The 23297-nt window shown below is 33.4% G+C and overlaps 1 protein-coding gene across 2 annotated transcripts in view; it reads right to left on the bottom strand.

The window, feature by feature from the left end:
- Dnajc13 (DnaJ heat shock protein family (Hsp40) member C13) overlaps window positions 1–23297 on the bottom strand; it is a 136348-nt gene that overhangs the window by 82382 nt on the left and 30669 nt on the right. The window contains exons 1-7 of one of the 2 annotated variants that reach the window (XM_023705210.1): window positions 15282–15334; window positions 8331–8406; window positions 7484–7633; window positions 6562–6603; window positions 2967–3167; window positions 280–486; window positions 87–182 (exon numbers count right to left, since the gene is read on the bottom strand). In XM_023705210.1, the coding sequence (XP_023560978.1) occupies window positions 87–182; window positions 280–486; window positions 2967–3167; window positions 6562–6603; window positions 7484–7633; window positions 8331–8406; window positions 15282–15331 (822 nt within the window). In that variant the 5' untranslated portion in view covers window positions 15332–15334. Of the gene's footprint in view, window positions 1–86; window positions 183–279; window positions 487–2966; window positions 3168–6561; window positions 6604–7483; window positions 7634–8330; window positions 8407–15281; window positions 15335–23297 lie in introns of those variants that run through there. The other variant, XM_004625017.2, reaches the window with a different exon arrangement.

The raw sequence follows: 23297 nt of genomic DNA on the forward strand, positions 1-23297 counted from the left end.
TTTAAAACAGAATAAATATTAAAATTGAGAAGTATTTAAATTTATCAAAAGGAAAAAATTTCATGTAATCCAGTGCTGAAACTTACTTCTCCCAAAGGCTTTAATGTTGCAATATTATAGGTTGCTGGATCTCGTTCTACCAGACATGTTTCTGTAAGTGCTAAAACTCTCTTCACGGGTTCCTTCAAATATATAAGGAAATTGAGACACATTAGAACACTATTAATGAAGTTGTCAAAATAAGACAAACAGATTCTTATTTTCCAGAATTGATCTTACCATGTGTCTGGGTGATATTTTTTGGACAACAAATTCTGCTAAAGATGTGATGGATTCATCAGTGCTATATTTTCCAAAGCGAAGATTCAAATATTGCTCAAATTCTAAAGGTTCTTTCCTGATCCGCAATGAAATACCTATGTAGTTGCCAGCATGGTCTATTGCACTTTTGATTATTTCTTCTCTTTGCTCTGATGCAAATAAATGCTGTATAAATTTTAAAATTTATAAAGACAAATATTTATGAAACTAAAATGTGACTAAGTTTAACTCAGAAAAAATTAAATTAGCATTCTAGAAAAAAAAAAAAAAGAGTTGAAGTTACCAGAAGTAAATAAAGAATGTACTGTAACTGGAAAGACTATGGCTATACTGAAACTACTATAAAATCTGAGATGTGGAGCTGTGTATCTGTCATCCTTATTGAACAGAAATGACCTCATATATAAAAAAAACCTCAGATACATACATACATATATATATATGCATACACTCACACATAGAGATCTCTCTATATAGATATATACACTTTGAACAGTCCAGCTAACTCCAGCCAAGCCAGTGGAGTAGTCAGGCATTACTTTTAAACTAAGGCAGCTCTGATTTGTTTTCAATATTGAGTTTCCTTACAAGATTATGCCGAAAAATGTCTAACTGTTGACTAGTCATTACTCTGTTGATGTTACAAAAAAACCTTCAGAGTTGTATTTACCAAGGAAAGATAAGGTATATACTGCTACTTGCATTTACTGCAAGGAGGCTAGAAATTCTGAAGGCCCTGCAAAGGGCAGAGTAGAAGTACCAAGTACCCCACACAAGAAAAACTGTCTTGTTCAGAAGGTCAATAGCTCCCTTACTGAGAAACACTGAGTCACACAGGTCATGCATAAAAACCTATTTTATACCTACCAGTTCATCATAGTCACCAATGACTGTGATGGTTAAATGAATCTGTTCTGGTATCATTTTTGTAGTCTAAACTGAGGTAAGAGAATGTTTACATGTCGCTAAGATGAAGGACATACACCCTCACTTTAACTAGTCTTTTAAAAAGAGTACAGCAAATATTCTAAAATATATATATGGCTGTCCTTCAGTATCTGTAACACCAGGACTCCGCCCCCTTCCTCCATGGATACCAAAATGTGCAGGGATTCAAGTCCTCATACATAAAATGCTATAATATTTGCACATAATCTACAAATGTTCTCCCATATACCTTTAATACTTATAATACTAATATATACATTGGTTAGAACCTTAATACATTGCAAATGTGCAAATGATTATTACACTATGCATTTTGGGGAATAATGAAAAAGAAAAAAGGTCTATGCCTCGTAAGAATGCAGCTTCTCTTCCCTGAACACTTTGTGTTCAAAGTTGGTTGAATACACAGATATAAGGACCTGACTCTAAGTAATAAAAAATGTGGGCAATAAAAAGGACATCAAACAATACTTTTCCTTAATGTTCATTTTACTGTTCTGATTATATGGCTTGGTTGAATTACTATGATACAGTTCTGTTGTTAGGAGCCTAAAAAAACCACATTCCTATAATATGGCATGATTTCTATCAAAAGGTTAATTATTGCAAACTTCTGCCCAGGACAGTGACAGCCTTTGGAAAATACCAGGATGATACTCTTTAGGCTGCTGTAGGGTGGAAAACTAAGTTTTTCTTTGAGCTCATCTTTTGAGCTACAAAGATGAAACTCAGAGGTAAGAGAATATTTATATGTCCCTAGATGAGGGAAATTAGAATATTATCAATCAAGTGAGGAAAAAGTAAATTCTAGGGCAAAAACGTTGGGGGATATATATTACACAACACACACACCAGATTATCTAGCGCCTCCCCAACCTCATTTTCTGTTTTTTCCATTTGGCTGCTACTTATCCTTTTATGTATCTGAAAGTTTGGGCCTGTTTGGCTCTGATGTCCACAGAAGGGTATTTTATCCACAAAATACTAAATCCTAGGGCAGTATTCTCAGGTTACTAAGGTACCTACAGTAATTAAAATTTTCAATAGGGAGGAATTTATAAATACAGTGAATTTGGTCAATTTAAAAAAAAAATCCTAGAAAATTTCTACATTGCTTAATTTTGAGATATGGGGTTTAAATTATATTAAGGAAGACTTGCTATTTCAAAAGTTACTCATCATTTATAGTTCAGCAATTAATACTGACTAAAATCAGAGCCTCAGTATTTTGGTATATTCAACAATTTACTTATAATTGAGAATCCAAGACAAAAATGCAATGAATTATAAATGTCAAGTTTTGATAATACTCACATTTCATACAATGAATAGCTTGACAAGAATTCACTTTGTTTAGAGATTTTATGTTACTTTCTTCAAAGAAAGCTTAGAAACTTTCAGGTACAACATTAATACTAGTGAAAACAGTAGTTACAAACAACACTTACTGAACACTATAAAGCTACTATGTAAAACATTTACATAAATTAGTTTATTTAATCTCCACAAAACATATGATATATTGCTCTTATCATTTTGGAAAATAGATAATGGATTCAAGTTCAGCTATCTCTGACACCAAAGCCTCTTTAATATCATAGGATTCACATGAAATCTCAAAATGAAGTCTAAAAATTCTGGTTTTTTTTCAAACTGTCATATCCTTTTAAAAATGTACTTTAAGAAATAATACTTACCAATCTACTAAACCCTCCATAAAGTATACAAAATCCTCCTTGATAATCAGAGAGATCTACAAAGCCTTCAATATTTCTATAGTCATAGGAACAAAGTACTCTGTTGGTTGCAGGATTAATTTGGTCAAAGCCTCCAGGTGTTACTTCCAATATGACAGGTTTTCTTGTATCACTCCAGTGATGCTTATAACAGTTATACCTCTAGAAAGAAACAGTATTACTTTTAAGCTCATATTTAAAATTACCATAAAACATTTACAATATTATCCAAATGCTGTAACAGTTGGAAGTAGAAAGGATAGTTAAGATTGTTCACTCTATTTAGGGATAGAGCTCAGTCGTACATCACTTGCATAGCTTGCGCAAGGCAACAGGTTCAATTCCCAGCATCACGAAAAAAGAAAAAAATCACTAACTGAAGTAAATATGTTCTTTCTTAGCAAAGAACACAGATTTGGGATTTGGGCATACAATATTTTGTGAAGCAATGTTAAGCCATATATAAATCAAAAGAAAAAAGAAATGAAGCCAGCCATGGTAGTCCTGCCCACTCATGAGCCTGACGTAGGTAGGAACTTGAGGACTGGCACTTTTACTCATGTGATAAAAAAGAAAGCAAGAAAAAGAGAGACAGAGACAGAACACTCTTGAGCTCCTAAATATAAACGTATTTTAAAAGCGTTTTATTAGGAAGCAGATGAACAACTTTTTGATGAAGCATTCTTTTAATGTTATGATACCAAAAAGATTTAAGTACCATTTCATGAAAATTATAATATTCCATCAGAACAGACCAACTCTATACATTAATATGCAATTTTCTTTGCATACCAAAAAATAAAAAATAAAAAAAAAAAAATTCTGAAGCCTAAATTTGACCTAAGGCATTTTTTAATCAAATTACTAAAAAGTTATCTTTGAGTCTTGTTCACATGAACAAGTAAAACTATTTAATGATAATATTTTCTTTATGAATTAAAGTGGCTGAGCATCAAATGATTAGAATGATCAATACCCATGTATTAGGTAGACTGACAGACTGATTGATTTACTCATGGAACAGTGAAGCAAACCCAGCATTTGCACTGATCTACATCTCAGATCATGTTTTATAAATTTTGAGACCAGGTCTAAATCTTCCAGACTGAACTCAAACATCCAATCATCCTGCCTCAGCCTCCCAGAGTGCTAGGATTACAGGTGTGTATCACCACTATGTCTGGCTTTTCGTTTTATTACAAAATGAAAAATTATGTGATACAGAAAAAAATAAATTGAAAGGAAAACTGAGGTAGGAAAAGGTAAGGATTAAAAAGTATCTGATGTGAAATGAGTATCTCATCCATACCCAAATATCAGTTTTCTACCCATCCATAAGAAGAACCTATGCTAAATTGTATAATTCTTAAGGCAAAAATAAACTGGTTGCTCAGGAACTACTTCTGATATTGAAATAAGGAATTCTGGGTGTTCAGCAAAAGAAGGCATTAATAATTGAACACCTCCATAAATATCCCACAACTAAACTCATCAATGACATTCACAGGGTTGTATCACATCAAGTCCCTTGGCATCACTAATCCTCGGTAATATACAGAATATGGTTCCATGAAAAATTTCTAAAGAACAAACGACTGGATTAGCCAAGAATATACATCGATTGCCGTATGTCTTATAGGAACGGGAGTAGATGATAGGGCATAAAAATCGTAGCCTAGTTTTTCAAAGTTAGCTTGTTTGCATGCCCCAAACCCATTCCAAACAAAACTGCCCATTCCTCTCAGCTAAAAATCGACTGCCATCAATGAGATACAGTGATAAAAAACCATATGATTACCCTTAAGGACAGCAGGGGCCAAACCTGAAGGATTCTGATAAGACTCTGATTTAAACTCTGACTCAAGAGTCAGCCAAAATCAGGGGCCAGGGAGATGGCTCAGTAGAATAAACGTTTCCCTGGCAAGCGCAAGGGCCTGAGTTCAATTCCCGGTTCCGCCAAAAAAAAAAAAAAAAAAAAGGAAATGGAGGCCTCAGGCCACATTCAACTCATGGTTAAGAGTAGCCCAGCATTTAGGCTAGAACCTAAACTTTTGGGTGGGGTGGTAAAGGTGTCTGAGATTAGTACTCATGATTAGGTAAAATACCCTTCAATCTTTTAAAAATATTGTTCTATCTCAAATTGTGAAAATTATTAAGCGACTGAAAACTATTAAGTGACTAGTTTACTAATATAAAGGGAAGCTTTGAAACAAAATCTACAGAATGCCCTTCCATACATATGAAACATGCAGAAAACTCAGGACATCAAGTTATGATTTATAGAAATTTGATCATGGCTTATCAGGAAAAAGAAACAAGGAGCTTGCCATTCAAATATTTTAAATGATTCAAGGGCAGTGAGATAACAGCTAGAGTTAAAATTAGTGAGGTTCTAGGAAGCTAGAACAAATAGAATATGGAAAATAAAAGAGAGTTTACCATGTTCCTGCCAGCCTCAACCACATGCATGTCTGTCCCATGGAGTGGCCTATACCACTAGTGTAGAAGTAGTACAGTCATGCATGAAGCAGTCACACATGTTCTATACCACTATACTAGTGGGTCAAGCTTCCTGGCACCAAGACATAGGAATTAGGGCCCTGTCATGAACATACTGAGAGAGAAATAGTTCTGCCAGCATATTAGAATGTCATTCCTGCCTTTTCCCAAAAGTCAGGGCTTCGAATAGTAGAATATCTTTTTTTATTTTCTTCTTCAATTTATGTATTTGGTAGAGTCTCACTACAAGTAGCTTGGACTTATAGTGATCCTCCTGTTTTGAGCCTCCCCAGCACTGGGAATACAGACCTGCACCACCACACCCTGGGAGCGGAGCCAGCATGGCATGCAGTACCAGGGATCAAACCCCAATCCCCGAGCTTACCTAAGCAGAGGCTTAGTCAACTGACTATCTTGCCGACCTCTAGCAGTATGTATTTCAAGCACGCAGAAAAAGGATTAATTTTCATTCCTCCTTGAAACTTTCTGGCTTAGTTTAAATGCTACTATAACATGATATATAGAGAGAGGGACTAGGAACATTATGATTCCAACAAATAAATGCATTTCCCAAAGCTGTCAGAGAACCACACAAAGCTTTAGTAAAGGCCAGATCCAGTACAAGGATATGTAATAAGAGTTTCAATATGCCTCAATCTGCAAACTTCAATGCTTTTGAAATAAGAACTTCCTATACCAAACAATAATTATTTGTTCCAACAAGCATCATCACCAGTATACTTACTGGTATTTTCTCCTTACAGTATAGAATAAAGGCTACCTGAATGATTACTGCCTTATACTTGATGGCCCACAGTTCTTGTTGCCATTCTTGTTGCCCTGATGCTTTTCTCCATTCTGCTAAAATTAAGTCTTACATCTACTTATGTGAGCTTCCTGATAAAACTACACTGACCTATCACATGATATTAAGAAACACTGAAATTAATGTTTCTTTTCCCTTATCTTGGCCAAACTGAAAGATACAGGTTATGATTTCTACAATAAAAGGCAACATTTAAACAAATAAAAATATATGGTAATTTAAAATACTTACCTTTCCTGTGATCTTTCCCTCTGAAAAATCAGTTCTAAATCTCTGAAAGGAAAAAAAAGAAAAAGTAAGCTACAGTTTATGACAACAGACTGGTAAGCAAGACTCCTGGTTTAGCACTTTACCCAAGCGGTAAAAAACACAAGTTGATTAACTTGCAATGGGGTACTCGTAAGATTTCCAAATTAAAATCTGGAGAATTACTGATAAACTATTCACAAATTAAATGCATTTTAATTTACTGAAATGTAAATGTGCTGTTTATTATAATAATTGTAATTTGTATGAATAGTATTAATATTTATATCTGGATACTATTCAAATGCAGGCAACTAAGTCAATTCAGTCCATTTATAGGTGTCTCATCAATTTTATTAGTACAAAAACTGGTAAAAGTGATGAGATCCATCTGTACCAATAGTATTAGCCACCCAATATGTCAGTAATGCACATATCACTAGTAGTTCAAGACAGCAGCAATGTGTTAAATACATTCCCATTCCTAAAAAACTATCAAATGTAAAGGATTTTCCAGTCTTGCTATTAGAGAAAAGAGAAAGTTTCACAGTGTCAAGTTATAAAACAAGCATAGTGAATAAAGGAACACAGAATATTAATATGTGGGGGTTATTTTTAAAAAAGTTTTCCCCCATAATTTTACTGAGAAACAAATAGCAATGAGACAGTTTCAAACCAAACTGGTAGGACAGTTTCAATAATTAACACATTGCATACATTCTTCCTAGTGGTTAACTGCTGTACAAGATGTGGACACGATGTCCTATTTACAAACACCATTAGAACAAATCCCTCTACTCATTAAGAGAATGTAACTATATATCTATCCTAAATTAATATGTGTTAATGTAACTACTTAAAAATATGAAGAGAAAAATTTATTTCATGAAGGTGGAATATTTCTTACCAATGCTTCTGTAAGAAGTTCTGTTCTGTGCTCTGTAGAAAATTTTAAAGTTTCTGACTTTTTCCCACCTCCTTTACGAAACGTGAGATTAAACTCTGTTCCTTGTCCTTTTCCAACAGGGCTAATGCTGCAAATATCTCCGTAAGGCCACTAAGAAAAAGAAATGTATTCTTTCAGCTAACTGCTATGATATAGTAAAATGCAGTAGTTATTTTTATTACTGTAATATCATACTCATTGATTAAGCACCATTTTGCCAAATAATGGAGATTTAGAAGTAATGCAATTCTGTAACTCAAATTCTTTGAGGTTTTTAGTCATCAGAGATAACAAAAATCTTATCAGTATTCCAATATTAGTGACAGACATTAATCTAAAACAATGAAAATAAAAGTGTGAAGAATTAAGGACTAAATAATTATCTCTTTTAAAAAGGATTCTATAAAATATGCCTAATTTAAAATTAAAATGAGCTAGAAAATCTTTAAATAGGTTTACTTACAGTTTTGCCTTTAGAAACAAGCTTATTTCTATGACAAGTAAACTATGCCTATACTAATAACAATGTTAAAAATTTAATGATTTTTCTAATTTTACGTAAATGAGATGGCTGCCACAAGAGTAATATATAAGAAAGTTGTATCTCTGAGAGCTTAGAAATGTTTTCCCTGTCCATTTGTTTATTTTTGGTACCAAGTACAAAACATTATACACAAATCTATGAATCTTAGATTTGATATTTCTATTGCAAAGTATCAATTTCACTTCTGGAGTAATGGGCCATATCCTAGCTTTTAGAATTCAAGGAGGGTTCATATAAACACCTAACAGTTTTTAACATAATTACCTGATTTGTTACTTCTAAGGTATTGGGATTATACGTAGTAACTGCATGGGTTCCAACTGAAAAGACACGCTTATACCTACAAAGAAACATAAGTACTTAGATTGATTTTGTTTCAAATAAATGAAAAAGGTAACACAAGAACATTTCAATAAATAGAAATGTGTTAGTTGATTAGTAGTGATTAAATATAGCTTAGTTACATATCCTCACATTTGTGTTCTGAAATTAAAACCCACGCCTCTACTCCTCAGTTTACTGTAAACAGTTAAGATTCCTGTGTAGAAAAGCATGATCTATGCAAGCAACTTTGTGATATTAATATAGACAAAGCTGGCAAAGTACCAGCTGCACATGCTAAACGATTCCAAATGGGAAATTTTTACTTTAACAAAAGACAATGCACATTACTAATCCTTTCAAAACATTTTTCAACAAAACCATGATGGAAGAAAGGAGAGCTATGACCTACAACTGGCTAGTCACAGGCATATCCCGGAATCGTAGTAATTTTTACTTAAGTAATTACCTATTGTATTTAATTGCCAGAATTTTCTAAGAAGTAGAAAGCTTATACCACAAGCAAGCAATTTTCACTTCTCACTTTACTTCCTGTAAGTAACACATCTGAACAAGAAAAACCATTTGGATATCAGTAATCCTTCAGAATAGAGAAGAATTTATAATAATAAAAGTGGAAACTGAATTAGAATCAAACTGATAACTGAAGAATTAGTGTTTTTGAATATAAAATATTAAAACAAGTAATGCATTACAAAGTATAAGAACAAATTTTTAAAGGAATTCACAACACTACACACAGAATGAAACAAGAGTATAACTCATCGCTGATAAATCTGAGTATTAATAATTATCAACCACAGTCTACATGTGGAGTAGCACACCTCTATTCTTAGCACTCAGAAGGCTTAGGCTGGACGGTAGTTCCAAGTATAAGGTCAAAGCTGACTACATAGTGAGACCCTGTTTCACAACACACACACACACACACACACACACACACACACACACACACACACACAATCAATCACTATATAGAAAAAGTCTTTTAAGAAAGCTGCAATGAATTACTCTCTAAAAAACTACCAGGCAATTTCAAGGGAAAAGAAACCTTGGAGGACCAGATAACATCCATGTTTAACTGTTTCAGAAAACAAAGTAGACTGTGTCTTGATTCTTTTAATAATACTAAATCTGATGTAAAAAGAAAAACTTAAAGAAATTCCAACTTGATTTTGCTTTTTATCTGTATTAACCATTACACGCAGTGCTATAGGATATAACAACATGAAACTATAATACTGCATAGTACCATAAGCAAAAATTACAGTACTGTATAAACAAGGTGCACTGTACCAAAAAAGGGCTTATTTATAGCACTTGAGGGCTATAAATAAGATGTGCAGAACTGCACACACACAAAAATGGGTTGTAAGTCCAAGTGGCAGGTCATGAATCTAAAGAGCATATATCAGTCATAAGTCTGAAGAGTCATTAATCAAGTAAGTCATTAAGAGGAATGTGTAATAACTTTTTTAATGATCAAAATGAACATCAGATCAAATGCTTTCCTAATATCTGTTTTTCTGTTTTGAATATTGCAAAAGGACAGACTGCACATTACCTTAAGCCAACAGTCCTATCAAACTCAAGGGTTAACATTCTAAAAGCATTCCCATTAAGACTCAAATCTGAAAATTTTTATTTTTCTATTGTCCATTTTTTCTATCAGTACTATATCATATAATAATGTCAGTTTTTCCATTTAGGCAAAAAGAAAATGGTAGACTTTTATCATGTACTCATTCAAAAAATATTGCTATAGTATAAAAATTTCCCCTTTGCATGTCTAAGCTGGAATGGAAAACTGAAGAACAGATCACTTCCTTCTAAAAAAAAAAAAAAAAAAAACAACGAACTCATTATCTTTCTTTCTAAAGTATAGTGAGGGTATTGGTGAGGTAGGCAAGGACTTACCTCAACAGCTAAAAAGTTACAAAACTTGGGAGGCTTAACCAATTAACAGAAACCAAAACAAAGAAAGATCTTATTTGGATCAATATTTTACTTAAAAGACTACATAATGATATCAAATGTTCAACAGAAATGTGAATGCACAAATTTTGCAGAATCACTTTGAAAGTAAAAAATGAGATCTTATATTCTTGAAATAAAAAAATAATTTATTTTATTTTGCAAGTAAAATGTTCAGCAATGAAATGCTTGAAATGTTCCAAACATTAATTGCTGTCTGTATAGTTTTTAGGGGGCTGTGAGTTAGAAAAAAAAAAAAAAATCTCATCTCTACACCTTCTGAATTTTCTTCTCCACAAGTCCCTTCTAACAACTTCTATTAAATTTTTAACTAATACTTAGAAACATAAAAACTGTACATATTAATATTCTATGTGATGTTTCCATACATGTATACACTGTGTAAAGCTCAAAAAAAGGTTAAACATATTTATCTCCTCAAAGATTTATCTTCTCTATTTCTACTAGGTTTTAGAAATATGCCAGAAATACTTATTCCTGTTAAGCTGTAAGCACCTGTTAATCAGCCTTTCCCAATTCCTCATTTACCATTCCTTCTCCCTGGCTCTGATAACCACCATTCTATTTTCAATTTCTGTAGGCTATCATTTTACTGTCAGCTATTTCCTTTGATGTTTAGAAGCGTTTCAGTTTGCAATAGTTCGGTTTCTCTATTCTTACTTTCATTTCCTGTACTTTTGAGTCATCCAATACAATTATCCTTGTTTCAACATCCTAAAATAATCCCATTATCTTCTAGTAGTTTCATAACATCAAGTTTTATAATAATTCAAGCTTCAATCTTTTTCATAAATGGTAAAAAAAAAACAGGGTCTAGTCTCTCTTTTTTTTTCCTGTGGATATCTAATTTTCCCAGCACTATTTACTGAAAAAGCTAGTCTTTCTATAATGCATGTTCTTAGCACCTTTGCTGAAAAAAGAAAAAAAAAAAACATCAGAGGGTTCTCAGTAGGTGGATTTACTTCCAGACCTTCTACTGTTTCACTGGTTTTCATGCCAGTGCCATGTTGTTTTGATTACTTTGTTTTAGAGAATATTTTGATACCAGTATGCCTTCTTCATTCTTTTTGCTTATAACAGTTTTGAATGTAGAATTTTGTAGTCCCACACAAATTTTAGGATTTTTTGGTTTTATTAAGTATTTTGATAGATTGCATGTTTTATATTTTTTCATTGTAGAGAGCTTTTACTTCTTAGGTTAAATTTACCCCTACTTTTTTATTTTTTTGTAGCTGTTGTAAATGGCTGGTTTCTTGGTTTATTTCAAAAGATTGGCAATTACTATATAGCAACAGTAGTATTCTTAATATGTTGACTTTGTATCCTGTAGCCTTGCTGAATTTACTTGCTAGTTCTGACAGGTGTGTGTGTGTGTGTGTGTGTGTGTGTGTATTCCTTGGAGTTTTATATGATTAAGGCCATGTAATTTGCAAACCATCACATTTAGCTTATTTTTCAATTCAAATGCTTAGTTTTTTTTTTTTTTTTTTTTTTACTGATTGCTTCTGCTAGGACTTACTGTGCTATATGGAATGAAAGTGGTGAAATGGGCATATTTATCTGCTTATACATTTAGAAAGCTTTTAGGTTTTACTCATTTAGTATAATGATAGCTCCTGCCTGGCTTATACATACATGGTCTTTATTCTATTGAGGTACAGTCCTTCTATGCGTAATTTGTTCAACATTTTCAGAATGAAGCAATGTTATATTTTATAAAATACCTCTTTTTATTGTTAAGATGATCATGTGGTTTTATTCTTTATTTTGTTGACGTAATGTACTATACTCATTGATTTTTTCTTTTTTAAAAATTAATTTTATTGAGAAATAAATAGCAATGAGACAGTTTCAAAACCAATTAGTAGGACAGTTTCAATAACTAATACATTGCATATTGTTGTCTTTGTAGTGGTTATTCATAGTACAAGATGAAGATATGATATCCTGTCCAAACACTATTAGCACAAATCTTTCTTCTCATTGAATTAAGATAAAATAGCTGAATATCTATCCTATTTTGTATATACATATACAAAGTGGTCCTTCGTTTGTACTCCATTTTTTTGTTTAATTTTGTCAGAGATGGATATTCCATTGCAATGTAATTATTGTAGGTGCATAAATTCAGCAAAATAATCCAATATAGTCCAGTAGCCCATAATAGCAGTGGGTTATCCATAGGACTGGCAATGTCAGAAGTTGTTGACCCATTTACAGCTCAGCGTCTTAATATGGCTTTACTTTTTATACCTCATTTTTATACTTTTCTGCTGGATGGTTAAGACCAAGATAAAGCAAGATCCACATAACAACAAAAGTTTCACTTTGACTGACTCTGACTCACTGATTTTTGTATGTTAAACCATCCTGAAATCCCTGAAATACATTGCACTTGATTATGATGAATAATCTTGGTAATGTGTTATTGAATTGGATTTGCTAGTATTTTGTTAAAGATTTTTATATCTATATGCACTAATGATACTGGCCATAATTTTTCTTTTCTTTTTCTTACGTTTTGCTTAACCTCTTTTCATATAACTCATCTGTAAGAGTGCCATCCAAATGAACTTTGATATGATGGCAACATTCTGTATCTACACTGCCCAATAAAGTATTCAGCAGCCAAAGGAAGCTACTAAGCACTTAAAATGTAATTAATGCAAATGAATTTTACACATTTAAATTTTAGAAATCTTAAATTTAAGTAGTCACGTGATGTTAGTGGCTACTATATTTGAATAGAGCACATTTTAATCCTGCAACAAAAGATTCCTAGAGTTACATGCACATTAGATCTAAAGTACTGTCATGACTAACATTGAGCTCTGAAGGCTTCTGAAGAAGTAATCCTAAAATAACAGGAAACCTATTTTACCTTCATCGTTCTTCCTAGTCCCCTTCCTTTCTTCTATAAGTACCTACCATTCCTCTCCTTTCCTCTTGAATGTCAACTGGACTTCCCCTTAAGGTTACGACAAATATTTGTAGGTTTACCTTAAAAGTCCTCTTGGATAAGACATTCCAACACTTGCAAGTAAGTCAAGAATAAAGACTCACAGAGATATGTCTTCTTCATCTTTAAAACATTACCATAGTTCCAACCTGATTACAGTAGGTACTCAATAAATGTCAAAGAGCTAAAAAAGACCAATCTAACCAGTGATATAGCTCAGTGGCAGCAGCATCTGCTTTCTAAGCACAAGGTCCTGAGTCTGATTACCAGTACCAAAAGCAAACAGCTATACAATTATATGTCATGCATTCAAAACTATGACCCATTAGTTTACTTTTATCATTAAAGCAGAATGTAAGTCAGAAAGTAAAATTTTATACTAATAAAATTCAAAATTTTATATACCAAACTAGTTAGGTTTTATGTGGTACCTGCAAAGAAAATGGCCATTTACAAATTAAAATTGAACTTTCTCTTTCATGGGTTTAATATGTATGTTCAATAATCCTTAAAAAAAAAAAAAAGTCACACTAAAATAATTCTGATTTTAAAATAATCAAATAAATTAAATTACAACAGAAAAGGACCAAAACAAATAGAGGAAGAAATTTATGATAGATGCCATATACATATGAAGAAATATGAATGCAAGTACCTATTCCCCCAAATAAAACATTCATTATTGATTTGAAATGTTACTTGCTTCCTTTTTATTCAGGAGCTTAAAACTTACACATACTATTAAATATAAGGAATATTTTTTTCTACTTAAGTTTTCATAATTCACAGATCACTGTAATATAATAGCTTACTTAGAAAACATGTTACCCATAAGCTATAACATTATTTAGGAGCTGGAGAGATAGCTCGGTGGCTTAAGCATCTGCCTAACAAGTGAAAAGTCCTGGATTCAAGCCCCAGTACAAAAAAAAAAAAAAAAAAAAAAAAAAAAAAAAAAAAAAGAAAATTTCTTAAAATCAGGAAATAAATCCCACTCAAAGATGAAAGTTTTTGAGGAAACTGCTTTGTGTACAGGGCACTTTATTTCCATAGCAACTGGTGGTAAAGAACAAGGTTTTAAATGTCCCAGTGACAGTGTTGGTACACACAGATCAGACTATCTGAAAGCAAGGGAAAATTAGTGCAGCAGAAGCTAAGGATATAAGCAAAGTACCGGATCTGACAGGAAATGTTTAATTATCTTCTAATAAGTTAACTTTAGATTTGAAAAAAATTTTAACTGATGCATAAAAATTATACATATTAAGAAGCACTCATGTTTCAATTCATGTATATAGCATGCAATGTTTAAATCAGGGTACTTTATCCCCTTAAATATCATTTCATTATAGTTTAATTTTTCAGAATCTTTTTGTATAGTTTTTGAAATGTACTGTACAAATTAACTGTAGTCACTATATGGTGCAACAGCACACCAGAATAGCTCCTGCCAACTGTAACCCAGTAAGGACTTACTAGTACATATTTCCCGTACCCCCTCCTGTCCCTGTTATCTGGTAATCTCTGTTCTATTTTAACCTTGTATGAAATCAACTGGTTAAGATTCCACCTAAAACACATGTGTACTTGTCTTTCTGTGTCTGGCTTACTTCACTCAAAACAGTTTCACACGTTGAGAATTACAGTACTTCATTCTTTGTAGTTTAATGTCCATCATGTATGAGTACCATATATTTTAACCCATGTATCAGCTAATGGACACTTACTGGGATTCAAATTCTGGGTAATTATGAACAGCGTTATGATGCACATGACAGCACAGGTGTTTCTCTGACATCCTGACTTCATTTCCTTTGAATATATACCAAGTAGTGGGACTATTAAATCATATGGTAGTTGTATTTTTAACTGGGGGGGGCACTTTTTTATCGCTTCCATGATTGTACTTATTTACACACCTAGTGTGCAAGGGTTCCCTTTTCTCCACATCCTTGCCAGCACTTGTCATCTTTAGTTGATTTGATAATGGGCCTTTTTATTGGCATAAGGTGGTATCTCAGTGTGGTTCTGACTTGCATTTCACCAATAATGACTGAGATGGAACATTTTTTATGCAGTTAGGTTTTTTAATACACATTAATTTACATTAAGATACTTCTGTTATTTTACTTTCTATAAGTTAAAATATCCTTAATATTTTCTAGACTATCAATACTGCTTTTCTGTTCAAAACAATTTTTATAGCGTGATTATTTTCATCTAGTCCTATTTTAACTCAAGGAGTGGAAGGAGACAATATGTTAGATCAATGCTGCATTAAGTATTATCACAGACTGATCCACTATTACATGAAAACACTGTGTTGGGATCAAAAATATGGCAGCGAAGAAAGATGGTCCTTTAAAGAGTTTCCCCTAACATTTTATCATTATTTCAGACTCTTAAGACTCATAGTGGTAAAAGCTAAGATTCTTGTCATTGTCTTAAAGTTAATTTCAGACCTAGATATTTAAATACCTCCTGTTAATTAGCCATCTACAAATACAAAGATAAAGCAGCACAAATGATTGAGTTATCAACACAATGTTATACTCTTCTGCATAAAAACTTTTCTCATAATGGAGAAAACTCAACAATAGATTTTGTTGGCTTAAGAAAAAAGTTTACTTACTGTAAAATAATGGTTCTCATTCTTCAGATTATAACTTTTATGTGATCATAAAATTTAAATTGTTAATTACTTCTGCAAGGGAACCAATACTTTCCAGTTTTGGAGGTAATGACATTATCTTCAGACATAGGCATCACAAAGTGCACCCTCCAGTCCAGGTACTATCTTTCAGCTGAACACACCTGATTCTTTCTCCAGGAAGACCTCCCTTTTTGAAGTTTTCTAAGTTAAGCACACTAGTTCTGTTGACTATTTTATAAGCTCCGGCTACCAAAGCCTTTTGGATCTTCCCCCTTTGTTAGTAAAAGTTTAAGAATCCAGTTACTTGAGCTGGAATTTCAGTCCATTTAATACATTAAAGGACAATTTACAAGTTTTTTCAAAGAGCTAGGAGATGAATGGTAAGTACTGCTAAAGGAGGCACTCCAGCTTAACCTACCAACTCTGGAGCCATATTCTTTTTTTTTTTTTTTTTTTTTGGCAGAACCAGGGATTGAACTCAGGCCCTTGTGCTTGCCAGGGAAGCACTTATTCCACTGAGCCATCTCCCCAGCCCGAGAAGCCATACTCTAAATGGTGGGTTCAGTGGCTACTTCAACTGCTCACTGGCTATGCATTCTCTGATAACTTCCTCATCTGAGAGATATTAATGGATCCACATTATAATATGAAAATTAAATAATCCATATAAGGCATTTGGGATTTACATGCCTGGCACATGAACAGTCCACAGATGTTAGCTATGTCTATCGCTATTATTCTGCTAGTTGAATAACGGTGAAGAAGGGGGGAAGACAGCCCAAAACTCTAGTAGAGTAACTGAATTCATATTTAGCATCATATTTCAAGTAGCCATGATTATTTTGGTATATTCATGTTAAAAATCAAAAACAAAACAAATGAGTGGGCAGATGGCTCAATTACTTGGTTTTGCCTCCAGGATATTTCTGAGTGTGATCAAAACCCACTTTCACCTAAGAGGACTCATTACAAGAAGTTGCACGGGGCAGGGGATATAAGACATATTCTGCAAACATCTGTCTTTCTCAGTGAGAAAGAAGCTCCATTTCTCTTAGAGTACAAATAAGTGGCATCCCATACAATGTATACTCTATGATGTAATATCTGTATTTCCCCAGCTAAGATGAAGCTACTTTTTAATAAACATTATATGTAAAATGAGATTTTTATAAAGATGTAATATATTTGCACTTCTGGATGGAAGGTATTCAAATCCAAGACTATCTGATAATAGCCAGAAAGAATTATAAAAAGGCAAACATAAATAATTTAGGTTGGACTCATTTGAAGCTAAAAGGCTGGCAGCGTGAACAGGATAAAACCTGGAAAAAGACTCTCAGAGTGCCTACGATTATTAGAATTGGTGAGATGTATAAATATTAAGCAATAAAAGGTTATACCTATTCTTGTAAAACTCTACATATATAGGTATGTGTGTATATGTATGTATGTATATATGAAAAGTATTAGAAATTCACCAGCTTCACTTTGCCTCTTCTCTCAATGTTCTGTATCTTATTAGACACAGACTGTTTACAAATATACTGGGCAATTTTAGACTGATCACCACCCTACAGTCTGATGAAAAGAATTAAAATCCCGTTCAAATATGAAAATACTACTTAATCTGAGCAACAGATATGATGATAAAATAGATAATATATCAACAACTACTGTTAATTAGCTGCTCTTGGTTTGCAAATCTGTAACATATATACTGGTGTATGTTGTTCTGTATCTTTGTTTCTAATTTTTGTTCTTGCTTTGCATTTACTTTTCAAAATAAAATTAAAGAAAAAATAAGAAAATGCTACTCAAATGTAAAGCATTTGCTACAATTAACATATATAGATAGATAGATAGTCCATAGATAATTTTTTTCTGTATGGGAATTATAAGTCTAACTGTTTATATTACTCTAAATTTTTCATACTGACTATTCACTTCTGCTTTAATTGAAACATCTGCACCTTCCTTCCTGTTTGAAATGGCTTGCTTAGGCCAAAAAAGGATCATTGGCTTTTGCATGAAAGAAAATGCTCCCCTTGAAATCTACTCCCCTTTTTGCTCTTCCCAGACTAAACATATATTTATGTGCTTTGCAAGTTGAAAAAAATAACAGCACACAACAAAAACTAGAAAGTACAATAGACTCAGTACTAGAGGATGAAATTATCAGAACACAGGAGGGACATAAAAAACAAAATGAAAGCAGATGGTGATAATTCAAAACTCCATAACTATATTGAAAATCTGTAATTAAAACAGGAGAAAATTACTAAAATAAAAAGCAAACCCAGGACCTGATAGTTCCACTTCTGATGAATTCTACAAAACCTTTAAGCATGCCATATCCTCAAGCTCATGAAAGAAACTGAAAGGGATAGAGTGCTCCCAAATTCATAAATAGGAGCCAGTATTCCCCTGATTCTAAAACCAGATAAAGACACAACTAAAAAACAGAACTATAGGCCAATCTCTTTAATGAACACAAATATAAAAATCCTAAAAGGATATTAGCAAATAGAATGCAGCACATTATCAAAAAGATCATACATTATGATCAAGTAAATTTTATCCCAGAGATACAAGGATGGCTTAACCTATGTAAGTCAATAAATGTAATCCATCACTTGAACAGGATCAAAAACCACATTGTATCAAGAGATGCAGAGGCTTCATAAAATCCAACACCTGTTCATGATTAAAAAAAAAAAAAAAAAAAAAACAAACCCTGAAGCAAAGAGGCATGGAGGCTATTTGTGACAAACCAATAGTGAGCATTACATTAAATGAGGGAAAACTAAAAGTACTTTCTCTAAAATCAGAAACAGGGATGTCCACTATCACTTCTTCTATTCAATTTGATAGCTGAAATATTAGCCAGAGCAATTAGGCGAGGGAAAGAAATAAAAGGATACAAATAGAAAAGGAAGAACTCAAATTATCATTTTCAGGTGACATGATACTCTACATAGAAGACCCAAAGAACCTCACCAAAAAATCTGTAGAATAACCAACTTCAGTAAAATAGCAAGATAAAAGATCAACAAAATAAAAATCATTAGCATTTGTGTATACCGATGGTGGACAAGACGAAAAGAAAATTATGAAATCCATACTTTTCACAGTCACTTCAAGAAAAAAATGAAATATCTACAAATTAATCTAAGGAAGTGAAATACCACGGAAAAGAAAACTGTAGTACTTGAAAGAGACTGAAGAGGACAAAATGTTTATAGATTATCATAATTACTAACAAACTCACAAAGCAGAATTTGCTGGAAATTTACCAGTATCCTACAACATTAAAAACAGAAGTTATATTATGATGACTACAATGAGCTATCATATGAGAAAAAATAAGGAACATTTAAATTTATAAGTTTCAGACTTCTGGGAAAATGCTGGAGAGGTAAGCAACAACTCAGCTTCTCCAAGATTTGGGATCCAATGTTAGCTGTAAAATAACAACTTGGAGGGTTTTAAAAAAAAAAAAAAAAAAAAGATTCTCAGGAACCAAGAAAGAGCTAATGGGTAATTAAAGCCTACTGAAAAACTGAGGAGACAGAATACAACATGGAGAAAGGAAGGCACATTCTCCTCTTCTTTCCTGGGTGCCAGATCATAGCTCATAGAAAATGGAGACAAAGTAAAAGCTGGGGACTCCAGAACACTTCAGGGAGAAATGTGGCAGGGGAATGGACAAGTAGACATTGTGAGTTTCAGGGAAAACATGAGATTTTGTTCCTACAGGAGTCCTACAGGCAACAGCTGGTGAGTGACTCCAGTCCAAGAGCCCAACATATTCCAGGAGAGTGCAACTGGGAAGGGTTGATTGTTTGAACCCAACACTCACAACAGATGCAGGACAGCTTCACCTCAGGGCTCCCAGGTTTAGGGTCCCGTAGTAAAAGGTCAGAGACAGCTGTGACATGGGAGACAGCCATCTGATGCAGCTGGAAAGAGATCGCTAAGGTGTTTGAGCTAAAGGACATAGCACCTCCCCCTTGACTGGAGACTCTCTTTAACATGTTCACGATGGGGCACATATCATAACTGTCCCATCAGGCAGCTTGGACCACCAGATTGGAGTGACCCATGCCACTGGATAGGATTTTTATGCATGTACCACATGTACTTAAGCTAGCTGGAATGTGTTAATAGTATAATCATTAAGCTTTATCAATATTTAGTTAGCTCTATAAAATTACTATTCAATTCTTTCTTACCATTAGTGGAGATATACCAGTACCTGTCACATTTAGTAAATGTCAGCTACAAGACCTGGGTTGTCTTACGCATTCATTATGGAGTTCCTCTGTAGGGATAAGAGTGGCACCTAATTTATTCTTATGTTAATAAGGCAGTCTGTCTTGGATACCATTACTGTAGTTCATTTGCTTGGTATTTACCAGGGTCCCATAATTGTTAACTTTCTTATATAACCCAAAACTCAAATTACCTTTTGACATTAACAATACTAGAGAACTAGAGTTCTCAGAGAACTCAGAGTTGAGCGAATTACACATATTCTGTTCTCCTAAATTAACCAAAGTGGTCAGATCTTGGGGTTGAGGCAAAGGAAGATATGGTTTGCGTCTAGATGACCCCCAAAGCCTAAGGAACTTTCAGATGGAGATTTTCTGGAGACAGCTGAGTCTAGAGCTTGACTGATTCAAGCTTCAATGCTAGGAGCACTGCTCTAATCCCACCAGTATAGATAAGACAAAAAGGGCAGAAAGAGGCTTGTCTCCCTCTTTCACCTGTTCTTTTTGTTATCTTCTGCTATCATGAACAGTCTCCCCTTTGCCATGTGCTACCATGCCTTAGAGCCAGCTGATTATGACTGAATCCTCCATAGATAAACACAATACAATTATAATGAATGACCTCAATATTCCAGTTATGCATGAACAAAAAGCCCCAGAGAATTATTAAAGAAATGGACTAGATGTCTTTATGCATGGTGGTACAAGTGGGTAATTCAGCACTTGAGGCTGAGGCAGGAGGACTGCCAGAAGCTCAAGGCCAGCCTAAACTATATATTGAATTCAAGGCCAGCCTGAACTATACAGTCAAGACTTTGTCTCAAAAGAAAGAAAAAAAGGTATGCACAGGTGTTTCATCCAAGAGAAGACACATTCCCTCAGCAGTTCACAGTACTTCCTCCAAAATACATCACATACTAGCCCACAAAACATGCTTAAGTAAATGCAAAATAATGGAAATCATCCCATGTATCCCATGTATAGTATCATAGAGTGGTGAAACTGAAAATCAATAGCAAAAAAAACCCATATGAACTATACAAACACGGAAATAGCTATCTTCTTGAATAACCAATGGTTCTCAGAAGAAATCAATGAAATTAGACCGTTTCTTCAAGCAAACAATAATGCCAGTATGACACACATAAAGTTACAGAAAACAATGAAAGCAGTCTAAAGAAGGAAGTTTGTATCACTGAATTTCCAAATCAGAAAAAGTGAGCTCAAATAAATAATGATGTACCTTAAAGTCCTAGAAAAATAAGAAAAATCCAAAGGTAACAAAGAAATAAATTTTAAAAATTAAGGAAAAATTAGTGAAATTGAGACTAAAAGTACAATACAAAGAATCAGTGAACAAAAACAACAAAAATCAATGAACCGGAGTTGGTTGTCTGAAGGAACAAAACAGACAATCTTTAAGAAATAAATAATAATCCTTAATAAATCTTTAATAAATAAACCCATGTAATTAGAAATGAAAAAGGTGAAATCACAATGGATTCTACAGAAACCCAGAAGATTTTTAGCAGCTATGTTAGCAATCTATACTCTAGTACAATGGAAAATTCAGAAGAAATGGATTTCTAGAAACATATGACCTCCTGAGGCTGAAACACAAATGTGTAAAAATCAAGATTAATACAACATTCATCAATGAAATTAAAGGATTTAAAATTAAAAACAAAAAACCCTACCAACTAAGAAAGGTCTAGGTCCTGACAGATTCACTGCCAAATTCAAAAAGAACTTTACAAAAAGAATCAACATCAATACTTCTCGAACTCTTAAATTGAAAGGGAAATACCACTCTAAAAATTATTCCAGGAAACAAGCATTACTATGACTCAAAAACCAGAAGAAAAAAAATCCAACTGAAAAAGAGAACTACAGGCCAATCGCTTTAATGAACATAGATGTGAAAATTGCTAATAAGGTACCAGGTGCAGTACTGTTGATCCCAGGACTTGGGAGGTTGAAACAAAAGGATCACCTCAACCTCAAGGTCAGCCTTGGCTACATGGCAAGTTGAAGAACAACCTGAACTACAAAGCAAGACCCAGTCTCAAAGAAAATAAAAAATTAAAAATTTTGCAATAAGATACACTGACAACAGAAAGCAGCAAATCATCAAAAAGATTAGAATCAATAAGATTCATTTCAGGGATGCAGGCATGATTCAACACATGCAAATCAATAAAATGTAATACATCACATACACAAAATCAAGAACCAAAATTACATCTTATCAATAGATGCTGAAAAAGCATTTGACAAAAATACAACATACATTCATGATAAAAACCCTGAAGAAAATACGTATAGAAGGTCTTTATCTTAAAAGAGCCATCCATAACAAAACCAATAGCAAACATCATGTTAAATGGAAAGAAGATGAAACCTTTCACTCTAAAATCAGGAACAAGACAAGGATCACTTCTCTTCGATATAGTTTTTGAAATATTAGCCAAAGCAATTGGACAAGAGAAAGAAACAAAGGGGATATGGACAGAAAAGGAAGTAAAATAATTATTGGCAAATGGCACGATCCTTCACCTAGAAGATCACAAAAAACTCCACAAAAAGACTCCTAGAACTAACAACAAAGTTCAGTAGCATAGCAGGAAAATAGTTCACCATCAAAAGTCAACAGTATTCCTGTACATCAATAATAAATTCACAAAGGAAGAAATTAAGGAACAATACCCTTTACACTAGCATCCAAAAAAAAAGGAAAAAAGAGAGAAACAAAAATGACATACTTAGGAATTAAAGAAACCAAGAAAGTGAAAGACCTCTACACAAGATCAGAAATGACAGAAAATGAAATGATGTCCCTTTTGCTGTATATCAGAACCAACATAATCAAAATGGCCACACTTCCAAAACTGATATACAGATTTATAGCATTCTCAATTAAAATATGAAGAGCATTCCTCATAGAGAATGCAATCCTTAACAGGGAACCAGAAAAGATCTAAAACAGCAGAAGTAATTCTGGGCAATAAAGA

Source organism: Octodon degus, unplaced genomic scaffold (assembly GCF_000260255.1).
Source record: "Octodon degus isolate 3935 unplaced genomic scaffold, OctDeg1.0 scaffold00008, whole genome shotgun sequence".
Lineage (NCBI taxonomy): Eukaryota > Metazoa > Chordata > Mammalia > Rodentia > Octodontidae > Octodon > Octodon degus.